Source organism: Lonchura striata, chromosome 9, assembly GCF_050655825.1.
Source record: "Lonchura striata isolate lonStrDom1 chromosome 9, ASM5065582v1, whole genome shotgun sequence".
Taxonomy (NCBI): domain Eukaryota; kingdom Metazoa; phylum Chordata; class Aves; order Passeriformes; family Estrildidae; genus Lonchura; species Lonchura striata.
The window spans coordinates 20635459-20655312 of NC_140711.1; the positions used below are offsets into that span (position 1 = coordinate 20635459).

The 19854-nt window shown below is 45.0% G+C and overlaps 1 protein-coding gene across 1 annotated transcript; it reads left to right on the forward strand.

The window, feature by feature from the left end:
• Window positions 1-5195: 5195 nt before the first annotated feature.
• TMEM207 (transmembrane protein 207) lies at window positions 5196-19854 on the forward strand. Its single transcript, XM_021536786.4, has 5 exons — window positions 5196-10147; window positions 11954-11991; window positions 12410-12454; window positions 12900-13039; window positions 13971-19854. The coding sequence occupies exons 1-5, from the start codon at window positions 10052-10054 to the stop codon at window positions 14117-14119; spliced, it is 468 nt and encodes a 155-aa protein (XP_021392461.4). The 5' UTR covers window positions 5196-10051; the 3' UTR covers window positions 14120-19854.

A 19854-nucleotide genomic window follows, 5' to 3' on the forward strand; every position in this document is an offset into this window, starting at 1 on the left:
TATGTTTGGCTCTTGTCCTAAATAATTTCCAGCAGCCTTGGATTTCACAGGGCATTTATGCAGTTGCTGTAAAATCTTCTGATGAGTTTTAAAAAGTTGGATTAAAGGATTTGACATCCATGAACTACCTGCCAGCTGGTTGACAGTGCCTTCCAACTTCACTCCCTTCTGTTGTTGTTATCAAGGAAATTTTTTAACAGAGAATATTTCCAATTTGCCTTGATCATGGCAATGATTCTCAAAGTATGTTCTTTGATAAAGACTGAACAATCCCAGGCTGTCCTCCATCAAATCAACAAATCACTCTCATTGGAGTGCACAATCTTGGGGTGTGACCTGATCCTTTCCTCTGAAGCCATTAGAGATGGAAGCACACCCCTCCAGGTTAGATATTTCATCTCCAGGTGAACCAGTTCATCCTTAGGTTGCTCCATCTGCTTTCCCAGACAACATAAAGCTGAACTTCATCACATGTTCTCCACTCCTCTTCTTAACAGCTTTTACAGCAGGAGTTATCTCTGCTTCTTATTCTGCCAGCGTCACCCTCAGAGCAACAAATGGGTCACTTGCTCCTGGCAGTCTCCTCCTGCCTCTCATGGCAGTCCTCTGTGATCTCTCCCTGCTATGCACAATCAAATTTTCCAGTGTTTGTGCAGAATAATAGCCATCCATGGAATCTGTGCAGCCCAAACCATCTTTCTGTTTGGCAAACATGGCCTTTCTAGCATCACGTGCCCAACAGTCTGCAAAACACCAGACTGTGGCCCCAGACACTGTAGACAGAGGAGTACAGGAAGCCCAGCTAACACGCTGATTTTAGTGGAGTGGGTCTGTTTTAATGCAATGCTCCTACTGTTCTGTTGTTTTTTTAGAAAATGTCATAAAAATATTCCTAGACATCTTGTGAGCACCAAGAAAACAGATGTTTTGTTATGGACCACACAAGAGCTTGTTGTTTCCTCTCTCTTTTAATGTCACCACCCATGAATTCTGTTTATAAGGTTTTAGATAGACCACTGTGTTTCCCTTGCTCCATGCTGTCCTCAAGCTCTTCAGGCAGACAGCAGCTCTGTCACAATTGGATGTGATACTGGCACTTACCTTCCATCAAGGAAGACGATTTTCCATAGTGTAATTCTAGATTTATTGAATCAACTCTTAAACCTCAAGAGGTAAAGTGGGCTGTATTTTATACAGAAAATGGTTTTCCCTGCCAGATGAAATCTTAGAGTGTCTAATTTTATATAGCTGCCTGGATATTTCTTCTATCTTGGTATTAATGGTGATGGGGCAATTTAGATTCTGTAGCAATCTGAGATATCTGGATTTACAGAGTTATCAGGCCAGCCACTTACAGGCATCTTTGCTTTAATTGAGTTTAGTGCTGTGAAAATGATGAACTTGATGAAGGAAAGCCTTTTCCACTTGCCTTAAGAATAAAGGGCCAGCTGAGGCAGGAGCAGCACAGTGCCCTCACTGCCAGTGCAGTGCCACAGTGGGATGGCAGAGCGATGCTGCCTGGGAGTGCTCACAGCCTGTGCACAGCAGGAGGGAGCTTTGCTGCCTTGTGCTGCCTGCCCCAGAGCTTGAGCTGAAGCAGAGCAAAGGGTGTTCTAGACCTGGTAACTCTGTATTTGAGGTGCTTTTGTTTGCATCACCTAATCTCCTAAAGGAAAAGGTGGTTTGGGCACATGACTGATGAACTGATGTCCATCTGTCTGAGTTCTCTGGCTCCATAAACTGTCGGCCATTTTTAGCCTGATTTGAATCATCCCAAACCAACTCAAACCTAATCATGACTTCCTACAAGTTAAAAAAAAAATAGTTGACAGATAGAAAAGATAGAAAAGAGAGAACTGTTAATCCTCCCCTGAGGAGCAGGAGGAGGAGGAGGACACATTAAATGCAACAACACTGGGACAATACGAACCTGGAACTGTCAGACTGAGACCTCAAGTGGGAAAGGACCATCTCCCTAACCAGGACCAGCTTCTCAGCTTTACCCAGTGCATCAGAAATGCCAATCTCCTGCTGTCTCACTCAAAGCCTGGCCACCCTCTCATTTTTCTCACTGTGTTGGCAAGAGATTTGTGAGTACATCACCATGTGCCATTTCAAGCTTCATTTGAATAAGCGTCCCATATAATAGACTTTTATAGCTCTCTTCTGTGAATTCTAAATTAACACAACTAATTAAAATGTTCCAAAGTTTTATGTAAATAACTAATTAGCATTTGAGAAGGAATAGTAAATTCACAGATGGTCATGCTCCACTCAGGGCCCACTGTGCACGGTGTTGGGCCCTTGGTGCCACATCCTGCCTGGAAGGACCAGACTGCCCAGGTTTCACCCCAAGGATGACCCAGCACCATCCACCCTGCCTGGGCTCTGGGAACTCTGCATCTCATGGGATTAGGCCCATTCTCTCTGTCCCTGACATCAGGGCTTGCAAGAGTAAGGAGAGCACAGGAGTGTGGATGAGAACATCAAGGAAGAAGAGGTCTGTGCACAGGAGATGAGGTGAGTGTCTGAGCTGTGATTTTCAGTGGTTGCACTGGCATTGCTGTAAGGATGTTCCCCTAGAAAACCTTCCATGGGGATACCTGTTAGGAGTAGAAGCTGCTATAATTCACACAACACAGCTGAACCTCAGCACTCCTGGGTTCCAACCTCAGCACTCCCACTGACACCCTGGAAGTCTGTTCTGTCACACAAACCATGTGTCCATGGACCACAGCCGGGAATGAAGCTAAGTATTTTCTTCCTCTTTCATAGGATTAGAACTCATTGATATCTGTAGCACAGTGAAGAGGTGATCCAGGAGTAATATCTTGTAAGAGTGGGGAGATTTAAAAAATAGACCTGCATCTATTCTGATTGCCATCCAGGTGGAAGCTGGAAAGTGCCCCTTCTCTGAAATCTGGACTCATATGTACCAGGACCCCTACATTTATGCAGCCCATGGCACCCTGCACATCTAAGTGCTGTTGCAGCACAAAAAGGACCCTCACAAATACAAGGAAGGAGGTGGCCAGTTGGAGTTTGCTCTAGAAGACAGATTATCATTAGAGCAAGCGAGGAGGGGGAATTAATTTTCACTTCCTATAGAACAGGTCCTACAGGATTAACCTCACCTGTTCCAAGGGCAGCTCTGACCGTGCATCTTTTGCTCCCAGAGCTGCAAAGACCTGTGAGAGATGGAGGGGTTATAAAAATCTGCTTTAGGCTAAGATAAGGGGTTTTGGTATATTTGAGCAGGTCTCTAAGGAGGGAAAATGAGCTGAGGAAGATTCATGTTGCTAGGACAATTTTTCTTGGCCAGAGGGAAATTGAGAGAGCAGAAGCAGGAGTCGGTGGGGAAATCAAAGGGTGACTTAAAAGAAAGGAGTGTGAAGTGCCTGGCTGTTTGTGTTGAAATTATAAACAGGAGTGTGTTTTTCAGATATATTCTTGGGGAAGATGTAAAAGTGGGAGATTAAGTAAAACAGTAAAGCTGTTGAGGGGGAGAAAGGGCTAAGCTAAGCCTTCCTATTGCGTGGTCTTATTTTCAGTCCCTGTCTGCCCTGGAAGCATCCCCCATATCTCTCTCTGTTTATACATGCAGAAAACTCCTGCAGGGTGGGGAGGAAGATGCAAGCTCTCCATCTGGTCTTCCAGACGCTGTTTCTCATCCTGGTACCAGCCTGGAGAGGAGGTGAGCTCTGAATTGAGTGGCCAGAGGGCAGCCTGGCCATGGTACAGGGCTTTGGAGGCTCATGGGGAGGGGAAGCAAACCCAGAGGAGCCTCATTGTCTCATCCTTACCCCTGATCCCAGACATGTTGCTACAACATCCTCGGGGAGCACAAGGTGGGTATGTACACAGCATCTCACCCCAAGCATCAGCTCACTGTTCCTAGGCGGAGCATTTGGAATTTTATCTGTCTCAATAGGAAGCTGGAGAGCAGCCTGCTGATCCTGTGTTTCTTGAATCCATAAGTGCTGGTGTCAGCCCTCACTAATTCTGGGCACACAGGAGCATGGCTATAGCCTGTTCTGAACTGAGTCTGCCTGCAAGGAAACGAGGGTCTGAAATCACTCCCCTTCCCTGCATGGAGCCCAGGTGGGCTGGGGGTGCTTGGCAGGGGACAGGCTGCACTTGAGGCCCCAACAATTCAAAATAAACCCAGAAAGGGCACCTGGATGGAATTCAAGATGCATGGGAGGCTGGTAGGCAATCAAGTGTGGTAAAGGTATTTGGATCATCTGAGGAAGGCTTATCATCTTAGGCTGAGATGTTAGCAGGTGCCTACACTTAAGGACAAGCACAGGGTGCTCCTGTGGTGCCTGGAGCCCGGCTGTTGCAGGGGGCACAGGAGACATGTCCCTGTCCCTGTCCCTGTCCCTGTCCCTGTCCCTGTCCCTGTCCCTGTGCCCACATGACCCCTCTTGCAGAGCAAACCCCTGGACCACGGGGTTTTCTGCTGAAGAAGCACATGTGCCAGCTGATAATGACCAGCATTCATTTGTATTTCAGCATTCATTGCTAAACGGCTCTGCCTGGAAAATTGCCTTGAAAATGTGTTTCAGGATGTGCCAGATAGTCTCATGCTAATTTCTCAGCCAAAACCTCCCATGTGGTGTCCAATGTGATATCAGTAACTCAAAGGCAGGGGAAAATGAAGCCTCTATTTGCTTTCAAGCAATTTATTCTCTTGTTGTCTTTTTACATCCAGCAGCTAAGTAAATTACAGGGATGAAAATACTAAAGGATTTCATTTTTTCACTCTAATTTCTTAGCCCCTCGCAACTGAATAATAACCAAAAAAAAAGGATATATTATGAAAAAGTACTACAACCTAACTATAATTTTTAATGATTAAATCAATGTACAATTTTAACTGATTAAAAGTAAGAGGACCTGTTAGAGTACAAAGAAAAAGCAGCAGGCTTCAGAGTTCAAGTAGCTGTGATCAGCTTCAATTTCATAATAGAAAATGAAAAGAAAAAATTTCTGCTGGTGATAACTTTGTATTTCTGGTATACTTAATCTTTTTCTTTTTTTCAAGATGTTTTTAATTCTATCAGCTTTAACCTTAATTCTGCAGTGTTTTGTGTTTCTTAACTCTTGAGGATTATCCAGCCCTTTGAACTGATTTCTGATATACTCTGTGTGAGGTACTGTGGTATCTGGAGAGATGAAGATGAAAGAGCTCTTAAACTCTTTTACCAGGTGGGCTGTAACACACAGAATTCCATGGGTTTTTGGGAAGTCAGTGATAAAGCTCAGAATTATCTCATATCCTAATGTCCAAGTTGGAAATAAGAGAAGCCAAATTATCATTCAGATGCAATAGATCTTAAAATATAATTCTGAGCTCTGCATTCTCATACAACAAAACAACTGCTAGGCTTACCCAAATCCTGTTATTTTGGCACCTTTTATTTTTTTAGGATCCAACTTGAGCTTTAAAGATAAAATTCAGCTTGGAAGAGGGAAGGAAATAGCCACTTCTCTAAACTCTTTCAGCTTCACCCTGCCCCACCACAACACAGCTCTCAGGAAATCACTGCACACTGATTTCTGTATTTAATGGTGAGAGCAGAGTCAGCACCAAAGTCATCAGCACACACAAAATATTTGCTGGCAATATGCATTCTCAAAGTGCAAGAAAGCTCCTGCCTCAGTCCTTTCAGATAAACTTAATATTTCAGTTTTTACAGTATTTATTTCAGGTGTTCATTATAAGGTTGGAACAGCAGTTTTTGGACAAATCACAACAGTCTCACACAAAACTTCAATATTGGGACTTCAGAGAGTTTTAAAGCTTTGATTTCCCTGAATATATGAACACCTGTGTATTGAGTTCAGTTTTCTTCAGTTCTCAGCATGAGATATGCATGCACATATAGGAGAAATCTTGTATGCATAACCTAGAGGAGATTCCTTTATCTTCCTGCCAGGCAGAAACCTTCACTGCCCCCATTCTCTGCTGGATTTTCCCTGCTGATTCACCAAGGCAAACAGAAAGGCTCTCTGGACCATCCAAGCAGAGGAGGTAGCTGCAGTTGCCTCAGATGTGAGGGGTGACCCCCGAAGCCTGGCTCCTGGGGAGGATGCAGCAGGACAATGCCATCCTTGTTGGCATTCATTTCAATCCGTGTGTGAGTCCCTCCTTCCCCTGTGCAGCACATCCCCCGCACGGGCTCACAAAGGGCTGCATTCATCGGGGACCAGAACTGGGTATAATCCTCCTGAAAGAGGAGCCCGTGCCAGCTCTACCAGGCCTTGCTTTAAAATGTTCATCCTTCCTCACTTACTCAGCCCAGGGCCATCTTGGCTGACTCTTGTGCACATGGAGGGGTTTGAGGGTTAAGGACCCACTGGGGTGGTTCCATGGGATGGGGAAAGGGCTCCCTGGGTCAGCAAGTTGGAGTGGTTCCATCTCATGTGGGAGCTCACTGACTTGTGTCCCAGGAGCTGTTTGGTTTCATGCCCACACTCCTCCCACGGACAAGCTGCTGCTGAACCTTGCTGCTCTGGATGGGGTGAACCTTCTTTGCATTTCCAGCCTCAATTTATTTATGGTTGGTTTGCTGTCATTTGTTCCCGTGCCAGCACTGGCCATTAGCTTAAAAAGCTCTCCCCAGTGCTGGATTTAGTTATCTCAGAGTGTGTGTGTAGGGAACGAGCAGCTCCTTGTGGCTTCCATTTACAGAAGGTGAGACCGAAGCTGCTTTAGTTCTCCCGTTTCAGAGAGGAAATGCTCAGTCCTCCCCATTGCTCTGGTCTTCTCCTGGGCTAAACTGACTTTGCCTGCTGAGCCACCCCAGGCCAGGCCAGGTGGCAGCCTGAGGGAGCCTTGATGCCAAGGATGTGGCTGCAGAAGCAAAGACTGAGATGGTCGTGGTGGTGCAGTCAAACAGAGAGAGGAGTGGACTGGAACTGGAACAAAAATTGATTGTGGTGGTGATGTGAAAACAATGCAGGATAAAAAAGTGAACACATGCTTAACACTTGTCTGTTGACCTTAATGTAGAGAGTGGGACTGCCCTGATGTTCCTTGTCTCTCTTCCACATCTCTGTGTAATCTCCATGTCCCACCTCTCCTGCTGCTCGTCTCCTTTTCTTTCTGAGTCTTTGACAGGCTAATTCTGGACTGTTCTGGGAGGCTGATCAGAAACTAGCAAGGTGATTGCTTTCCCAAAAGTCATCCCCAGCAACCATCAAATGCACTGAAGGCAGCCTAGGAGGAGCTTGAAACAAGTTTAGGCTGCTAGCTGTGCATGCAGGCTGCAAGATGTTTTATGTAGGCTTCTGTTTGCCAGTGAATTGCCTCCCACTCTTACCAAGATCCAGAAATCCCCAGGATGTTTCCTGAAATTTTGGCTTAATCTAAAAGCATATCTGAAATTAATTGTATGAAACCAAATGAAACACAGCCATCCGTTCTAGTGCACACAAATACAGTTTTGAGCCCATTCCCTGAAATTCAGATTCCTGATGCAGCTCTGGCCCTCTCAGACTTGACAAGGTAAATCAGCTCCTCCCAAATTCCTTCTGTCTCCCCATCTTGCACTCTCTTTCATTTCTTTCATGAAACCCAGCAAGAGCCAGCCCCCTGTGGAGGTGTTTTCTGTGGCAACTCTAGAAGTCACCCTTAGAGTGATCCTAAAACTGTACATCTTCCCACTGAAAGGACCAGGCACTTTAAGGAAAGCCATAATGGGCAGTCATAAATTGCCGAGTGTTTGGGTTGCTCCCGTTGCTGCCTGGGAGATGCATTTGTCACCTAGCAACGACATAAGGTGATGAGGAAATAACAGCATGTTAATCTAAAGGCCATGAGTTAACATCTATCAGGGAGCAGCCTCCCAAGTCCATCAGCGAGTGAATATAATTGAGGAGGAAAGAGATACCAAACTTTTCATCCAGTAAGTAGAAGAAGAATCTTCATGTGTGTGTGCAAGTGTGTGAGCATGTATCTCCTCATGGAGGGATGACAAAAAACCTCAGACACAGAGCTGTGCAGAAGATGAGTCTCAGTTTTTCAAAACCCAAAGGCAGCAGTGCCCCAGCAAGCAGGGAGCAGCAGGAGAATGCCAGCCCACTGTGAATTTCAGTGCAAAACCTCTCTGGGTTTTGGCGTCCAGTCCTGACTGTCTTAGAGCAAGTGCTGAGGCTCTTTATGACATTCATGTATTCAAGCTGCTCAACTGATCATGGAGAGGGAGAGATTTCCTGCTGAAGCAGTGGCTCTTTTCACTGTTGGAATCACTCCTGAAGCAAAAGACTGGGCTATTCATGGACCCCTGTGACAGCAGCTCTCTGGCCACAGAGAGAAACACACAGCTTTCTTGGGTCATGCCAGGGAAAGTTGTGTGTTTCTCTCTCTGGCCAGAGAGCTGCTGCCACAGACCCCCTTTTAGCCAACTCTCTCTTCTCTTGACATCATTACAGAGGGTGCAGAACAGGCTTCAGAAATTGCCATCATCCCTTGGAATCCTGTATGGGTCCAACCAGCAGAAGACATCAAAGTTTGCCTCAAGACCAGGAGCTGAGCAGTGACAGAATTCAATTATTTCCCTTTTCTTCTGGAAATAGGTCCCGAACAGATGCTACTTGTTATTTTTCAGTACCAGGAGCTCATTGAGGTACCTGCCCCCTGAAATACTGGGGTTGATCCATTTGGTGGCTCTAAATTGAAAGTACCCTGGGTGCTGACATGAGGGAAGTAATTGTGTAAGGAAGAAAACTGAAATTAGTTCAATGATGGATGACCTCATTGAAGCCTGAAATTGTAAGAGTCACATAGTTCCCAGCAAGACTGTGCCCATTTTTATACTGCAGGAGCTTTTTCTTTAAGAAAACAGCTAAGAAATTGGTTTAGCAATTTAGTGTTGAGCAGCACTGAAAAGGATTGGTCTGAAGAAGGACAGCATGTTCAGACCATTTGTTTTGTGTAGCACATGCACTTAGCACTATCATGAGAGATGCTTTCTCAGCGAGCATCATTTCAGGAGCTCGCCTTTCATTAGTGCTGATCTGAAAGTAAACATTACCCAGGGTTTGGCCTGGGTTTATGCAAAACTTGAGCATTAAATAACAAACCCGTGTTATGCATGTATATCACACTTGGTTAGATTCTTGACCTTTCAGCTGAAGCAAAGCCATAGAGGTACATCTCAAGAGCAGCTTGGCTTTGTCAATCATTACAGAAGTAATGGCATCCCAACATAATACTTAACTCTGGAGTGACAGCTAAACATATTCATGGCAACACCTTTTGTGTAAAAATCTGGAAGAACCACAGTTAATGGTGCATTTCAGCCACGGGCTGTAAACTTCAGTGACAACCTATTACTGACTGCTGAACAAACTGGGATTGTCCCTTCCAAGGGGATCAGAGCTATGGTGCAAACCATCTTCTACCCCTGTTTAACCACATCACCTGCAGGCTCTATAGGAATTGAATGTGCAGTGAAATTTTGTGTCCCTTGTAAGAAGCATTGAGGATGTATGGGGTTTTTTAAGCTGCATTTTCCTGGCAAACCCTGACAGCTGCATAACAGCAGTACTGGTGCTGGTGGTAGGTCTCAGGGTGGGAAGGGTTTCCTTCATCCTTGGTGCAGGTTTGAGGTGGCAGGCACAGTGCACAGGACATGCTTAGAGCTAACTGCTTTTTCTGTAATGCCAATATTCCATCTGAAGGCAGCATGACATGAAAGTGTGGCCCCACTGCACAGACACCAGTGACTCTCTGTTTGTAGCAGGTCATGTTAAATGCAGCCGTGGGTTAATATGGAACTAAGCCTCAGCAGCAGGAATTTGTGAACAGCTAGGAAAATACCGAAACAACTGCAAGGTGCTGACCTTAAACCAATGTTCCTTTAACTTCTGGTAGCTGTTTGTGTCCCTGCAAACCCAAATTTGCTCCCTGGCTAGAGGTAATTTCTGAGGCTCAGGAAGCCATTGGGTAACGTGTTCTCTGGCTGCAGGCACGATGTGCAGAGAAGTTTTTAAAGCACCAAATTACAGAGGGTAAAACACTACTGCAAACAAAGCTCTTCCAATGTTTCTCACACTAATGGTGCGGAGACGTGGAGCTTTGTGTTTAACTTCATGGATCACAGCAGGAACTGGAGTTCTGTGCTTAACCTTCTTCCAGGTAACCAAACCCTTCATTGGACCAGGCTGATTTTAGGGATTTTGGGAGGGAGAAGGTTACAGTTACAGCTTTTACATAATTTAGTCATCAGCTTTCTTTTTAATTATTATTTTGTGAAGGATTTTTTTTTTTTTTTTTGAGGACCTAATGAATTTGGGGAAGATTTAATGCTCACAAAAATTCCAATTAATGCAGAGAAAACACTACTGCCTTTGTCCTTCATTCTGTCTGTGGCTATTGGAATGGAAGAGCTTGGGGCTTTAGCAGCATGGGTGGGTGTTTGGCTGCTGTGACAGATTCCTGCCTCAGAGCAGATGCACTTTGCTGCAGTTTAACTACGCTAAGGTGGCTGTGCTGAGCTGGTTTGAAGGATGATAAAAGAGAGGCCAGAGGTTGTCATTCAGCCATGAAGAATACTCAGGGCACATGTAATCACAGCAGTCAGCTATCTGCTTTTGACTTGTTATTTAATAATCAGTTGAAATGCAAAAAAACCCAAAAGAATTAAAAAATTCTGCATATGCGACATGGCAAATTAGCTCAGTTTTAAAAGGACATGTCTGGAAGAGTTAAAGCTTCTGTCTTTTTCTCTGTTTCTCATTTGAGTGTCAGCCACTCGTAAAATTTCACAGATAATGCTTTATATGAAAGACTTACTATATCCAAAGACCTCTGGTGAAACTAGGGACTGAAAGGCACTGTGTGCACAGGACACATTATAGAGATCTCAGGGGGGATTTCTTGTTGTTTACAGTGGCTTGAGCTTTGCATAACAAAAAGCACCTGTTATTTAGATATTTTAAAAGAGATTTTTAAGTTATGCATATTTGATACAGATTTCTAGTTCAGAACCAAACCTTCCAGTTCAAAGTCAAAAATCTCTAAGTGTTTTGGATATATGCAAAGGGAAATGCAAAGTAATTATTTACAAATTGCATTCTAGTAGTTTTTTTTTGAGAAACAAAATTAAATTCCTCTATCTTGTTCATTCTGCTTTCCAGGGTTATCACAATTCTATACCCGATCTGAATTTTTTTGTAGCAACATTGGGCAACTGTAATAACACACCTAACACCAGTCAGCCAAAAGAATCTATTGAATTGGATTCAATTATACTGATTAACTGCTCTGCTTACTTTTTGCACAGATAATATGAAACTGAGGCTAAGATCAACAAGGCTTACAAAAACAAACTGGCTTAAGCTGAGAACAGAAAATATACCTGAAAAACAAGTTTCAGGTTCGCATATTTGCAATACCTGAAACCTGACTCTGGGAATGATGCACCACTACTATCTGAAAACAGGAAAATGCTGGGTAGGGCACACTTCTGGTCAAAACAACTCCAGTTTACTGCTTCATTCACAATTATCTCCCACCCCCCCAAAAAAAAAATAAAAGTCACAGAACAAGAATTTGGTTATGAGCATTTTCAGCAGGTATTTCTGAATAGCAAAGCCCAGTGCAGCAAGAAGGTCTCAGGCTCCAGCTGGTGTTTCCCTGCTCTTGTCTTTCCCTCTTTCACATCAAAAGGAATGTTTTCTCCTTGGCCTAGCTTTCATCTGCAAGCTATTGAATTTATTGAGCTCTTGGTGAGGTTCTCTCTGCTGGTTTCGATTTGGGCTGGCTCAAAGCAGAGACCCACAGAGCCAGATCCCTAAGGAGAGGTCTGCTTTCAACCCTGCAGGATCAACATTCATTTTGCTCTTCCCCTCCAACTTCCCACTCTAAGAACAGTAATTATAGTGGTAAATTGTAAAAAACCAAAACATACCTGCCCTTTCTGATTTGCACATGTGTTTTCAGTCAGCAGACTCTGGGTCCAACTGTGAGCTTGGCGAGAGGTGAGTGTGGCTTCATTCATTCCACAGCTGCCCCCACCCCAGGCTCTTTCAGGGGTGCTGTGCTCCTGCCTGGCACACCAGCACAGCAGAGGAATGAGGAATTCCAGGACAAGACCATTTAGGGTTGTTTTTTTTTCCCAAAAGAGAAAATAGAGGCTGGCAACCCTTTGGGTTTTCAGCAAGAATGCTGGTGGGGGGTGCCAGTGGTGAAAGGCAAACAAGCGGCACTCTGCTTCTTGCATCATCTGCATTGCTCCTATCCACATAGAGAAATTTTTAATAGCTCCTTTCATGGAAGAAATTTTCTCAATGTTCTTCTTACTGATGGTGCTTGTTTTTGTGCTGGTAGGTGTGCTGGGGTGGGTACAGCTGCCCCCTCACACTGGACTGGAAGTGCTTTTTATTCTTCGATTTTCAGGCGCGTTGGACAGAGCGATGAAAACTTTAGTAGCTGGTATGTGTGGTAAGTTTCAGATCTGCTTTAAGGGGAAAAACTGGCAAATAATATTCTTTGATGGATATATGGAGAGAAAGGCATTAAGAGAGACTGATAGCTAGAGAGCATTGCTCCTGGGCTGTCCCTGTGTTCTGTCTTTACAAACTAATGGAAATCATTTATCCATATCCTCCTCACTGTACGCTGACAACTGAGCTGGGACAAAACGATGGATTGTGTCAGGGAGAAATGTTTGAATTTCCAGCCAGCAGTTGCTGCTGAGCACTCAGGAGTGAGGCATTGGTTTCTGGGGACTTTGATCATGTCCAGTGTGCTGGTGGGGAAGCCACAACATTTAACAGCTATTTGCAAAAGATGTTAATGAATATATTAATTTGAAGACACGCAGCCATCTGTCGGTGCTGCCCGCAGATGGTGACAGTCCTGTTCCTCCCCTGCTGCCTCTCCTTAGGTTCCTGGTGCTGTTTCTCCTGGCCGTGCTCCTGTCCTGCGGGGCCTGCTGCTGCCTGCAGCGCTGGCTGAGGCGGCGGAGCTGCCTGCCCCAACGCACCGTGGCTGTCTTTGCCCTCAGCAGCTCAGACGCCTTCTGTGGTTAGTCCTGTCCCTGCTGCAAGGTCCTGCTGGCCCTGGTGGCCTTCCTGTGGCCCATCCATAACCCAGCAAAAAGCTGTGAGGCTTGGGAGCTGGGGTGTGGCTGTATTGCTGGTGAGCAGTGGGTGCCCAGCTCTGGCATCTTGGGGACATGTCCAGACCATGAACTGGGGGTCTGAAGCCACATCCATTTTTCACTGAGTCACACCTTGCTGCTGTCCCTATGTGTCCATGTGTCCTAAAGGTGCCTGGCTGGGACTTGGCCAGGCAAACACTGGAGGTGTGTGGGACTTTCTCCTCAGTGCCAGTCCACGCAGTGGCTCAAGACATGCAGCTACAGGCTCTGGGGTCAGGCAGCCCTTTCCACTGTGTGTCCTTCATTTCTCACAGGCAAAACTGTACTGGTCTAACTCGAGCCACCCCAGTACAGCTTGGCTGGCTAACACACCCTGGTCCGTCAAAAGATTGTCCTGGTGGGTGCTGTTCATTGTGGCAGCACCCTCAACATTCCCCCAGGAGCACCCAGATTTTGAGGACTGGGCTATAATGACTGTGCAGCAAACAGAACTGATCTGGAGTATGGCCAGCAGCATCAGCAGGCTGGGCCAGACAACATCCCTCCAAGAAAAATAAAACTAATCCTGTCATTAGGCTAAGCCCTTCCCAAAGGACATATTACCTGCTTTCTGGGTGGTCATAGACAGTGTCTCCACAGGGAGGACCCGCCCAAACCCACCCAAATTCCTCTGTCCCAACTTCTTGTATCTGGAGTTTGTGGTGAAAGACTTTGTGATGCCATCCTTCAAAAATTACATCCATGCCTTTCTTGTTTCCAAGTGGTTTGGCAGCTCCTCCTGGGTTCACCCCTCTCACTCCCACACTTGCCTTCATGCCTGTCTGCTGTACAGTTGTGACTTTGCTTTTTCCCCAGCTACTGAAGCACCTCTGTGCCCATTCTCCGGATCCCTGAGCCCCTGCACGACTGCAGAGGTTTCCTCTTCTCCTGCCCCACGTTTCAGCCTTGGGGGAACTGAGTTGCCTCCATCTTACGAGGATGTCATGAAGGAAAGCAAGCTCTAGACACCACATGTTGGCTTTCAGTGATCCTACTTGGTTCATCAGAGATCTTCCGTCGTGCCAAAGGGGTGTGTGAGATCGAATCAGCCTTTTCCACAGGTTAGCTGAGAGACTGAAAAGCCGCACATACTTCATCTGAACCTGAAAGACGAGACTAAATGCAACAGAATAAATGCCAAAAGTACGTGTTGAATCTGTCACAGGAGTTCAGCTTGACATTTTGATATCTCTGGATTTCAAGAAGTTTCTTCAAAGGCCTGTCTGCATTTGGGGTTTCTGGCTCAGCCTCTAGATTTATCTCTCTAAGGCTGGTTGAGCTGGTGCAGCCCCATGTATTTTAGGACCAAATGTTGATAAATGACTTGGTAGTTACTTCTCAAGCTTGGGCTGCCTCCTTCACTCAGTGCTGTGCCAAGAAACACCCTCTGGCAAAGTCATGTTGTTCTAATACATTGCAATGCAATCGTGCCACTCTGTGATGAAAGATCATTTGCTATATTTAAAATATTTAGCACAGCATATCAGATTTGTCTAGTGCAAAAGGCAGCAAATTTATGGCCAGGGAAGAGAAAACAAGAGACAGGGATTATGTAGGAGTAACAGTGGCAGGAGCTGGTTACAGAGCCTTTAAAAAAAGTTAGTTTGCTCATTTGAGCTGTTCTTAATTTCATGATGACTGTTCTCAGCTACTCTTGCTCTAGCATTGCAGACCAGAAGGTATTGAATGGTTCAGAACCCATGTGGAAGTTCCACACAGACATGAATTAGGGGCTTAGGTACTTAGTACTTCACTAGAAAAATCTATTAGGATAAAGAATGCCATTTTCTTTGAGGTGATTACTGCAGACAGGATGGAAAAACTCTTTAGGATGCCATCCAGACTGCCTTGTGCCAAGAAGGATCAGCTCAACTAAAGTCATTCCTTGGAGGTATTAGCCTAACTAGTTCTCAAATTACAGAAGAAAGATGCTGAATTTTCCCCTTAGCTGGATTCCAGATGAAAGCAAAGATTCCCCTTTGTTTGTCCTGGGCAGGTCACTGAAGGCTGAATTCAGCCTGCCTGACCTCTCTGCCTTTGCTCTCTCAGTGGCAAGAGCAGTCAGACCTCTCCTGCTGCCCTGGTCTTGTGCTCTGTACTCCCATGGAGCCATGAGCCCAGTTTGGGCAGCTGGGTCCATCTGGGATTAAAATCCCAAAAATTAATGGGAGCCCACAGCCTGCCTCATGGAGCACCTCCCCACCCATAAAGTGAAGTTAGCACCAGTTCCCATGCTCAAGAAGGAAACTGGGAAGATAAATGCACTCAAGGTTATCATATTCTTATAATGATTCTATGTAAAGAATTACAACATATTTTGAGAAAATATTATTTGCCAAAACCACTGCAAATTATCTCTCTAAAATCTTATTTTAGAAGCAGTTTTAATGTTTGACTTTTGTGTGAAAGGGACTACATGTCACTTGTAGCCAAATGAATATTTGTGCCAGCAGGCTAAAATATTACTGGGTTTATTAATAAAGAAAATTAGCAAGTACAGACTCAGCCAGGGGAGAAATCGAGCAACTTCTGAGTGTCCTTTTGCTGGCTGATCTTGGTAAGAATTGCAGGTAATCAGTACCACTCAGGATCAGATCTTTCATGTACATAACTGCTTCCACCATTCAACCCCTTCAATTTATGCCCTGGAGCATGAGATTTGATTATGTTTGTCACTGCAGCTTGCATAGCCTGTTAGTGGGCATTAAATCAGCTGTCACTTGATTCCCACCTACACACTGTTAGCTTCAGTGACCCCTTCATGGCAGAGAACTCCACAGGTTGTCTGCATTATGTGCTGCATAAAACATTACTGCCTCCTGTTTATTAATGGCTTGGCTCTAAATAAATTGCTGCCTTTAATTTTACTGAATGTCACCTTCTAATCAGATGGCTGGAGAGGCTAACAAGCAAGGACTGCTCAGGTTTCAATGCCTCCAGTCCCTCTGCATCCCTCTTTCAAGGACCTGTGATTCCTGAGCTGGTAAATCCTTCCCCAGCCACCCAACACAGGGCAAGACTTTCAGCACAAAAAACATTCAAGGGGAAGGGGTTTGTTCCCCTACTACTTGTGTGCATTCAAGTGCATTCAGTTTCATGTTTGAGGTGCTTTAATTAAGCACAAAAGGAATCAAATTTTTCCATCAGAACTGCTGTAAAGTAAGCTAGTGGCTGTCACAACATCAGGCTCCATCTGGAGTCACCATCTGTGTGCCGTGGTACCTGTGCAACATGGCAGGAGCCACAGGATCTTCCAAAAACTGCTGAAAGCCAGGAGGTATCTGCAAGAAAGAGCACATGTAGAGCTGCTGTGGGGAGGACATAAACTAATATTGCTGCTGGCTTGGGGTAAGGAAGGGAAGTACCCTGAGAAGGGGCTCAGAGCCCTGGTCCTTGCCTTCCTGATCACTGGAATGGAGAAGAGGATGGGTTTAATTCTTCTACAAAAGCAGTTTGGGTGGCTCCACCAACCTATTATTCCCTGTGAAAGCTGCTTCTCCCAGCTTCCCACCTCACTCCTGTGTTCCCCAGCAGAACGGACAAGGTTTCTCCAGACCTGTGTTCCCATTCTTGCACAAGCAGAGATTTGGCTGGGTAATTGATACTTTTTTAAGTACTCAGCTCTTAATGAGGGCAGTTAAAGCAGTTTGCCTGATGTTTCCAGAATTGCAAAGAAAGAAGAACCATTTCCTTATAATTCATCACTTTAGGAATAGGGTTTACCTTGGAAAAGCACTTGTCCTGCTGCAACTCTCTGGTTGCAACTCATCCTCTGATTTGCACTTCCTGCTGACTTTGAGAAGAAATGGCAAACAGCTCTAGAAAAAAGCAGAAAACACTAGAAGGCAGATGTGTTTCTGGGGGAACTTGTCATCAGCAAGACTTGAGGGGGAAAATGGGAGTGGTGCAGAGGAGCCAATTCTTGGTGACCAAGAAAAAGACAAAGGGAATGTGGTGAGGCACACGGCTGGACTTTCACATCTGCAGATTAAGAGCTGAACAATAAAGTAAGTCATAAAGTGGCTTTCAGGCAAAATAGAGCAAAACCAGAGGTAGCTGAGCCTTAACAGGGCATCAGTTTGGAATGTCAGGAGGGTTGGACATGAAAGACGAAAAAATAATTTATATTCTCATTAATTTTTTTTTTAATTGTCATCCAAAATTCTGCATTATGGGCTGAAGATTTCTGTGCAGGGTGAGGACAGGGCTGGGGACAGATGCCCGCTCTCTTTGGGTCACTAGATGGCACAATTCTGGCTCTTTTCTTCCTTGCTCAAAGGCATTCCACAGCAGGAACCCAGCAGCTACAGGGAGAAAATAGTTCTCGCTGCCCTAACAGCGGTTGGACAGAGTATTTCAGTCATTAATCACTTACCCACAATATTTAACAGATACAGAAGAGCAAACTGTAGGAGTCCAACCCCAGCCGAGAGAGAAAACCTTGCATTCGTGTTGGAATTTTACTTTTCTCGCCTGGAAAGTTTAGGAAATTACTTTAAGTAGATGTGTCTAATTTGAGACAAAGTCTTCAGCAGCTGAAGATGCATTGCTGCAGGTGCACACTGGGGTCTGAGCTTTGTAGCTGCCAGCAAACGTCTAGGCAGCCTCCAAAATCAATCCCCCATGCCCAAGGGCTGGTCCTATTTGTGCTGCTGCCCTCTGTGTGTCCTTGCAGGCCAGCAGTGATTCCCTTCACAGGAGTCAAAGCAGGTCACTTGGCAAAGCACCTTCTGAGCAGAACCTGGATGTGGGTTAGAGAGACACGACACTCAAAGGCAATTCTCTTTATTATATCCCACTGATGTTACAACGTGTAAGAAAAGCACAGTTCTGCACTGCTGCTTCTGTCTACTGGAAATAATTGTTCACATCCACTGAATTCACACCAAAATCACATGACAACGTCTGTGAAAAGGCAGGAAATCCATATCCTGGGAAACATTGATGCAGCTGCAGTAGGAGACAGCCTAGTTCACAGGGTCACAGTAAGAGTGAGCACTAATTACAGCTGGAGATGTTAAAAGCCCTCATCAGCAAGGCTGATCTAGGCAGGGAGAGGACAAGATGCTGCAGGCAGAAAAGGACAGCCATTGCAGGTGTCATTTTTTTATATCTCTCACTTGCCTGTATTAAAATGGGAGATCAATATTTATCTGTAAGGCATGGAATCAACTTAGCACAGATCTTACCTAAACACTTCACTGTTTTCCATAACCTGCAAGCAGGCAGATCCCTGGCAGAGGGCAGGAGATGTCCGGGGAGAGGCCAGCAGGGAGCCTCAGTTCAAGGAAACACCCTGGGGCAGGCACACAGGCAGGAAAGGTGCTGCTCCCAGCTCTCAGCTAAATCCCTGACTCTCCCTATGCCCTGGGAAATGAAGACAGACAAGCCCAAATGTATTAAATTCCCCTTGTAAGCTAGTGAAAATATGGAGAAACCTAAAAAGCTGTTGGAAGTGATGGATTAAATGTTCGGCCTCAGCTCAGCTGGAAATTTCGACTGAGCAAAAAGCCTTGGTAAGCCAACAATAGCCATGAAGAGGGGAAAATCAGTCTATTGTCATTCCTAGTGAGCTGCTACTGAATGGAATGCAGGTAAGTATTAAGGAAATACCTTAATAACTGAGCTCACCTGATACATCTTTAGCCCTAGGGACTGGTTGTGATTTTGAAGGAAAAAATATGTCCTGTTTACTTTCTGGGAAGGTTTCTGGCTAATTAATATATAATTAAACTAGAATAGATCTGCATTGTGACCTGATAATGAGCTAATGAGGAGTGAATCCTGCAGTCATGAAACCAGTGTCAGTATTAAATCAAACAGGAATTAACAATTAAATATTAACAGCTGATCAAAACATCAGCTAGACTGTCAGCAGAATTTGAATAATGAAGCAATGCAGTACTGGACTGGTTACAAAACATTAACCTAGCAACTAAGAGTTGCTGTGACCTTTTCCTGGTCCTCTTGTGCAGAACCTCAAAACCTAACATAGAGTTTGGCTAGAATATAAGTATGATTAAGGAATTAACTCTTATCCTATGCAGATACTGAAGAAAAGAAGCTCACGAGTGTTGATGCAATAATCTTGATATGCAAAGAATATTTGTACATAAACTCTTTGGATGTGAAGTGTATTTGAGGAGGAAGAGTTAAGGCAGGATTTGTGCTCTATTTGTGTACCCCAAGAAGGAACACAGGGCTGGAGAAGAAAGAAACTAATCCTTCATATTCACCCCTCATCAGTGTATAGATATTCAATGCCCACTGAGCCACTGCTTGGTGTGACCGACTTATTGCAAGTCACAAAACAGCTCCCACCACCTTAAAGCAAACTGAAGACCATTTAGGACAAAGGCCCAAAATTTTCTTCAGTCACCGAGCAGGAGAAATCAGTGATCTGAGATTTGTAATTACACCTGCATTTCTTCTCTGTTAAACAAGAAATAAATCTTCACAGCAAGAAATAACCTTTGTGCTCAGAAAAAGCTATGGAAAGCAAGAGCAAGAGGCTGGCAGGCATCCCTGAGAGTTTGTGGGGAGGGATAATGTGCTGGCTGCATAGACTGGGGAGTTTTTGACTCAGAGTTGATGTCTTTGCTGGGTACCTCCTCCCCAGGAGCAACTCTGAGCTGGGTGAGGCGGCTAAGGCTGCCTGCAGCATCTCTCCTCCCTCGGGGAGGCTGAGGGAGCATTTGCC